This window comes from Poecilia latipinna, unplaced genomic scaffold, assembly GCF_001443285.1.
Source record: "Poecilia latipinna isolate Pla-1442-1.1 unplaced genomic scaffold, P_latipinna-1.0 Scaffold2803, whole genome shotgun sequence".
NCBI classification, from domain to species: domain Eukaryota; kingdom Metazoa; phylum Chordata; class Actinopteri; order Cyprinodontiformes; family Poeciliidae; genus Poecilia; species Poecilia latipinna.
In genome coordinates, this window is record NW_015115419.1 from 1 (window position 1) to 7,882 (window position 7,882).

The following is a 7,882-nucleotide window of genomic DNA, read 5'->3' on the forward strand; positions in this document are numbered from 1 at the left end:
GTTCTTCTGTACCTATTTTTATACCTGTAATAGTTAAGTCAGAGCGGATAGCAATCGCTAATGGTTCTATACTTTTGATTGAAGTTTGTTTAACCTTCTGACTTGGCAAACTTGTGCTGTTTCTTGAATCTGCTTTGAGACCAACGCTTTGACGATGACATCTGCTCTCGGAAATGTCTCCAGATCTATGAAAAAGATTTGACAGACTTAGTTTCTCCACAGATGTTCCTGGATGGCTGAAGAGTCTTCGTCTCCATAAGTACGCCGTGCTCTTCTCCACAATGACCTACGATGAGATGATGTCACTGACGGAAGAACAACTGGAAGCACAGGTTTGTAAGCGCACAAAAAACAAGAGATTTTAACATTTCCACTGCAAAAACACAAAATCGTACCAAGTATGGTTGTCGAATTTCTAGTGCAAATATCTTAGTTCACTTGAAATAAGACAAAACTGACTTACAAGTAACTTTTCAGCTAGATGTAGGAGCTCGTTTTAAGTCAATAATTCCTTAAGTATTAGTTTCACTGGCAGTTTATTTCACTTATAACAAGATAATTTTCCTATGTTACAAATGTAAAAAAATCTGCAAGTGGAACTGGCATTTTTTATGAATATTAAGGAATGAACTACTTAATGTCTTGCTGAAAAGTTACTTGTAAGTCAGTTTTGTCTTATTTCACGTTTATTAAGATATTTGCACTGGAAACTACTTGGTAAGATTTTGTGTTTTTAACAATGATAAAGGTAGTTATTTGTGAAAAAGCCGTGTTTTAATGCCATTTGGCATCCAACCGAGAGTTTTATCCATACCATTCAGGAATCGCTCATTTAGATCCCGTTGCATCCAAATTTTCCTTACTGTTCTCTCGCCATAATAAAAATATCTTCCTAGCGTTAATGCTATCTGGCTACTTACTTGAAAAGTTGCTTCTGTCACGGAACAAATATAGCAGCTGCTTTCCTTGTAGATGAAGGCATTGAGGAATCTATTATTAAAAGCGGGATGCAGCTAAATTTAATTCAGCTACAGCTGTCCAGGAAGCAGTGCGCTTCCTCCAGGTGCTGCCAGTTCTTTCTGCCCAACTCTAATGTGATGAACATCCACACCAAGACGTCTCTAAATGTCTGCCTCATCATACTGCTGCTGTGGGTTAGCATAAAGGAAGCATAGCTACCAATTAAAATGTTATTTTTCTGATTTTTTTCTTGATGTTTTATAATCTTAATCTGTTTTTTTTCTGCAGAAAGTCACCAAAGGAGCTCGACACAAGATTGTAATCAGCATTCAGAAACTCAAAGAAAGGCAGAACCTTCTGCGCAGCCTGGAAAAGGTCGGAAACTGTTGGTTTTTTCATGCAAAAAATAAAAAGTCATCTAGCTTTGACTTTTATTTTGGTCATTAGGACCTTTTTGTTTAAGTCAACAAGCCTGTAAATGGCCAAAACAACAGAAGAACTGATCTAGAAAACTGGATTGTTAGCCTAGTTTCTAGTGCAAATATCTTAGTTCACTGGAAATAAGACAAAACTAACTTACAAGTAACTTTTAATCAAGCTATAGGAACTTGTTTTAAGTCAATAATTCATTAAAATTGAGGGAAAAAGTACTAGTTTCATTTATAATATGGGAACAATGTGTTGTTATAAATTATATAATCTGACCATGGATTTAGTGCTTTTTTAAAATCGACATTAAAAGTCACTTTTAACAAGATTTCACTAGTAAGTTAGACCAAACTAACTTATAAGCGACTTTTTAGTAAGAAAGTAGTTTGTTACAAGTGAAATAATCTGCCAGTGGAACTCAAACTTTTTCATCAATATTAAGGAATTATTGAGTTAAAACAAACTCCTTTGTCTTGCTGAAAAGTTACTTGTAAGTTAGTTTTGTCTTATTTCAGGTGAACTGATAATTTTTCATTAGAAACTAGACAGTTGGTAAGATTTTGTTTTTGCATTGAAAGGAAGGTTTTGGCACAGATTTGAAACTCATTCTCCTCTCTTTACTCATAACCCTTCAAAGCAGAACAACAACATTAAAGGTCAGGCAGAAGGAGGGACTGAGTTGAGGAAGCTAATTTCAGGCGTAACCTTTCGCAGCAGCACTGTTGCGACATGGCTTGATGTTGAGGCAAATGTCTTTACTTCATTTAACAAGTTAAAGATGACCCGCTGTGCTTACTTCAACAGGTTAGGGTTGGTCTATGGGAGATATAAAACATGTTTACTGAATTTTTAGCACAAATTCATTATTGCATAATGAGATTTTAGCTGTTTCAGAGCCTCCTGTCAATTTAAATTTAAATGAGCTGCCGCTGGCCACGCCCCCAACTCAACGTTTATATTCATTCGTCAAAATGGCTGCAAACAGATGTGCAATTATACAACCAGTAACTAGTTACATTTACTCAATTACATTTACTTGAGTAACTTTTATGAAAAATTTACTTTTAGGAGTATTTTTGCTACGCTGTACTTTATACTTTCACTTGAGTACTTTTATTATAAAGTATTTTTATAATAAAAGTATTTTGAGTAAAATTCCTGGATTTTCTACCCACTGAATGGAAAAACAAAAATCTTTTAACAAAAAATTCACCAGACACAAACACACACCTGCAGGTTTTGTTAGTTTCATATTTTTTTATTGAAAGAAACTAATTCGGAAAAATTTTCTTTATTTTTTTTTATAACTTATATGAAATATTGCCATTCTGTCCTTAAAATACCAAATTTTCCACTTACGTTTATATTTTGGTCACTAGGATGATGTCATTTTTTAATATTAAGTGATTGATAGTTTGATCAGTTATGAGTAAACTTTTTACCAAATACTTTTTTACTCTTAGTTGAGTAATTTGTTGGACAGATACTCTTTACTTTTACTTTTAGTAAAAATGTATTGAAGTAGTGCTACTCTTACTTTTTGGCTGCTCTGCTCACCTCTGGTTATTATTTATTTTAGCGCTGATGTCTCCCAGTTTGGTTGGTGAATGTTTCCTTCCTGTTTCCAGGACGTCTTGGAGGGCGGGAATCTTCGCATGCCGCTGCAGGAGCTCCACCTGATGATCACGACTCCCATCAAGGCCTTCAGCGGAGGGGATGAGTCGTCTCTGCAGCGCCCCCTGTTGAGTCCGCAGAGCAAGAGCTCCGCCTCCGACTCCGGCCTGCCTGGAGGCGGCGGAGGAGAGGCCGAGTCCGGCGGCAGCGTCATTGCAGAGGGGGATCTGCCGGGCCAGTTCACCCGGGTCATGGGGAAAGGTGAGCGTCATTCACCTGTTCAGGTGGTTTCACACCTGAGTTATGTCAGGGGTGTCCAAACGTTTAGACACCTAGGCTAAAATTGTAAACCCAAAGTAGCTGCAGGAGGCCAAAGAAACCAACCTCAGGATATGCACTGTGGACTCCCCCGTCTCATGTTCTGTTTTCACGCTGCCCTCAGTTTGCACCCAGCTCCTCGTGTCGCGGTCGGATGAGGACAACATCAGCTCCTACCTGCAGCTCATCGATAAATGTCTCATCCACGAGGTATTTCCCTCCAATTTTTAAATACAGGCCTGTCACAATAACTCGATTAATCGCACCATAAATCCATAATTTCCATTTGCACGATTTATTGTTTTTCTTTCTACCAAAAACTGGATGATAAAAGTTTCAATCTGATGTTTTCAATCTACTTTTTATTGCAGTCAGACAGAAGACTTACTTACAGATTATTTAACTCATAACACATTTTTCCCACATTACAAGTAAAATTGTCTGACAGTAAGTACTGGTGCTTTTTCATCACAACTAAAGAATTATTGATTTAATTTGAGTTTTTCAGTCAGAAGCTCCAACTTCTGTCTGAAAAGTTTTGTCTCATTTCAAGTTTGCAAATATATTTGCACTAAAAAATAGCCAAAAATTCTTGATGGAGAATTAGTTTACTTCCTGATTTTTAGCTGCTGTTGTCTCTCTTTGTGCCTGGCAGTCCTTCACAGAGACGCAGAAGAAGAGGCTGTTGTCATGGAAACAGCAGGTCCAGAGGCTTTTCCGGTCGATCCCGAGGAAAACTCTCCTTGACATTGCGGGTTACCGGCCTCAGAGGAGGTACGTTTTCACAAACTGGCCATTTTTTCCACTATTTGTGACAGCAAATGTGTTTTGTTTTTAAGTAGCTTTATTAACTTTTCTGATTTCATTCTGACTTTCTCATTTCTCGTGTCCTGCAGCCGTTTCGGTCAGTCGAACTCTCTCCCCACCACCAGCTGCGTCGGGAGCAGCGTGTCCGCCAGGCGCAGCCTCCACCAGTTCCATATGCCTTCCAGGAGCTTACCGGGAGCCAGACTGGGTTTACTGGGCAGCGGGGGGCTGCTGGGACCCACACCCCGCAGCTCCAGCAGCACCCCGACCGGGCCCAAACAGGGCAGGCATGTAAGTCAAACTGGACTGTAGAGGATGCAGGAGTTGTTCAGCTGTTTGGCTGCGTTCATGTTAGCTTAGCTTTAGTGATAGCGTTGACTAATGCTGGCTCTATTTTTGCACCAGTTTCAACTTCCACACTGCAGCTTATTAGTTACACTGCATAAACACAAAATCTTACCAAGCAGACATGTGACCCTGATGTCAGCTGGGGGTCAGGGAGTGGTCGTCTTTGTTAGCCTGCAGCTTTTTGCCCTCCAACAGGGAGACGGGGGCGTGACGTCACACTGCAACTGAATCCATATTTGCTTTTTGTTGTTCTGGATGGTTCATCTAGGTTTTGTGCTGCGTTTGCCTACCAAGATGGCGGTTCAGTGGCACGCATCACTTCCAGTTCAGACTTATGGGAACTATGTGATAAGGGAAAGACACTTTCAGAAGCTTCAGAGTTAAACTGCTTCGTTCTGAAGTCGTATCTTTGACGTTAAAGTGGAACATTCCCGAACTGAGCAGCGAGACATTCCAGGATGGTTACAGCCGCCAGGGCTCAGCACGTCTTCTCCCTGAAATAGTTTTTCTGTCATTATTCCATGATGAGGAAAAGCAGGATGAGTAGTGTGTGTGTGTGTGTGTGAATGGAGCTCGTAGGCAGGTCGCTCCACATACCAGAGACTCTGCGTCAACACTGAAAACGGGCGGAGCCGTGCGGGAGGTTTTGGGGCCGTTCTGCCTCATTTTGGTCTGATCCGACCCATTTCAGAGCGGTTTTCTTTTCCTTTTCCCCTCCCTCCTTCTGCTCATCATCCCTCACAATGGCAGGAAATACCTCAGTTCCTCCTTCTTGTCTTTGGAGTGGAAGTGCCAGGAGAGAAAAAGGGAGAAAAGTCGGCTGGCAGGGAAAGCTGTGAGTCACTGTAGCTGTGAGGAGGAGGGGCGACCGAGGTACAGCATATATATAGGGGAGAGAGAGAGAGCGCGCGGCTCAGATACAGTGAGAACAGTGCGCAGGCATTTCCTGTTTTTCGCTGGCCGTCGGCACTGCAGGGCGGTGAGGGATTGGATAATACGCAGGTTACTCTCAGACCCGTCATTAGGTCTACCTGACTTAGGGAGGAGAATCAGGAGAAAACAACATTTCCTGCTTCCACCAGTAAAGTTTTTCATCTGCAGATGTTGCAGCAAAGCAGCAATTTGCTGAATAAGTAGTAAAACAAATGAAGGAAGCAGGATTTTCCCTGTACACTGCAAAAACACATCTTACCAGGTATTTTTGGTCTAGTTTTTAGTGCAAATATCTTAGTACACTTGAATTAAAGCAAAACTAACTTACAAATCTCTTTTCAGCAGATATAGGAGATTGTTTTAATAAATAATTCCTTAATGTTGATTAAAAAATTACGCTTTCCATTGACTGATTATTTCACTTATGAGAAGAAATTTTTTTCTCATGTTGATAATAATCTGGTCTTTCTAGTGCAGATATCTTAGTTTTGCCTTATTTCTAGAGTATTAACTTACAAGTAACTTTTCAGCAAGAAATAGGAAAAATAATTCCTTATTATTAATTAAAAACTATTTGTTATTTAAGTGAAGTAATCTGCCACTGGAACAAGACAATTTAATTTATAATACTGGAAAAACGTCTTGCTGTCCTGGCAGATTAATCCACTTAGAAGTAGAATTCTTTTAATCAATTTTAAGGAATTATTGACTTAAAACAAGCTTCTACATCTTGTTAAAATGTTTCTTGTAGGTTAGTTTTGTTTTATTTCATGTGTACTAAGACATCTGTACGAAAAACTAGACCAAAAATACTTGGTAAGGTTTTGTTTTTGCAGTGAAAAACACAAGGCAGCTAATTTGGGATTAGAAATCTGTTTTTGGAACCAGAAATTATGAGCAATTTGCTTTGGCCCAGAAATATCTTGTCTAACGTTTTAAAATTGTTTAATATTTCTATTTCTATTGATTCTATAGTTTTGATAAGTTTTATTTAACCGGACTTTGGGGGAAACAACTCTCTGGAATATTCTGGTGTTAGTCTGAACGAAACCCATTAATGTGTTTTTAATATGACTTTCTTATTTTTAAGCAGTTTTGAGGCGGGTTACTGCTGAGTAACCTTCTCAGCAGGTCGTTGCCAGGCAACCAAAGTTGGGGGGAACTTGAAACTGCTTCTTGCTCAGCAGGCTGTTGCTAGGTAACCACAGAGTGAGAGAGTTAGTTGATTCCACCAACCCAGTGAGAGATTTATAAAATATTCTGTCAGACATATTACCTGTTGATAGGTAATGTGTGAGGAGCTACCACTCTTTTTTTTTATTTGATTTATGGATTATCACGATATGTATTGTTATTGATTTATTGGCCGGCTCTGGCTTTAAATCGGCTCAGTAATATGTTAAATATTTCTTCTCAGGGCCCCTGGTTTGCCAACCCTGGTGGAAGTAACAGCATGCCGAGTCGGACCCACAGCTCCGTGCAGAGGACGCGGTCGCTGCCGGTCCACACCACCATGGTTCCGTTCCAGCAGGCCGGTGAGGAGCTACTGCTCTGTCGATTTCATTTATGATTTATTTAGCAGCCAGTCAGCCAAAATGGCCGACTCAGTGATAAATCATGTCAGAGGAAGTGACGACTTTAGTTTTTGTATTATTAAAAAATAACTTGGCCCATAACTTTACGGATCCACTACAAACACAAAAATAATAAATAAAAGATGAACCGTTCAGTGGTTTAAAAATAAACAACTGATACATTTTTAGTATTTACTGTAATCGAATAATATTTTTTAATGCAAATACTTTAGTGCACTTGAAAACAGACTAAGCTAACATATAAGTAACTTTTAAGCAAGATGGATGATGTTATTTTAAGTAAATAATTCTTAATATTGATATTCAAAAAGTGCTAATTCCACTGACAGATTATTTTACTTTTACTGTGGGAATATCTATTTTTTTAAGTGTACTAGTACTTTTTTTTTTATCAATATAAAGGAATTATTTACTTGAAACGAGCTTCTATATGTTATGGGAAGTTACTTTCAAGTTAATTTTGTGTATTAAGACATTTGCACTTAAAACTAGACCAGAAATAATTGGTAAGATTTTGTTTTTGCAGTTTATGACATAAAAACAAGAATACTCGCTCAAATTCACGTCTTATTTCTTTTTTTTTATTTGCCTGAGCTAATTTTGTCTAGTTCCTAGTGCAAATGTCTTATTACACTTGAAATAAGTCAAAATTAACTTTCAAGTAACTTTTCAGCAAGAAATAGGAGCTTGATTTGAATTAATAATTTCTTAATGATGAAAAAGCAGATGTTTTTTTTTTCTTAACATTTTTCTAAATTACAAGTTAATTTAACAGCCAGTGAATAAGTACTTTTTAAAAAATCCATTTTAAGGAATTATTGACTTAACCCTCTTAAGACCATAATTGTAACTGGGGCGCCTGGTATTTTTCTGATTTT

At 38.4% G+C, this 7,882-nt stretch overlaps 1 protein-coding gene across 1 annotated transcript in view; it reads left to right on the forward strand.

Annotated features, from left to right (window-relative positions):
• Positions 1–196: 196 nt before the first annotated feature.
• LOC106939213 (protein Smaug homolog 1-like) overlaps positions 197–7,882 on the forward strand; it is a gene marked incomplete at its 5' end in the record, with an annotated part of 15,678 nt that continues 7,992 nt past the window's right edge. Inside the window, 7 exons of the mRNA XM_015021541.1 lie at positions 197–332; positions 1,249–1,335; positions 3,018–3,264; positions 3,446–3,531; positions 3,977–4,095; positions 4,218–4,419; positions 6,827–6,944. Coding sequence (XP_014877027.1) covers positions 197–332; positions 1,249–1,335; positions 3,018–3,264; positions 3,446–3,531; positions 3,977–4,095; positions 4,218–4,419; positions 6,827–6,944 — 995 coding nt within the window. The remainder of the gene's footprint in view (positions 333–1,248; positions 1,336–3,017; positions 3,265–3,445; positions 3,532–3,976; positions 4,096–4,217; positions 4,420–6,826; positions 6,945–7,882) is intronic.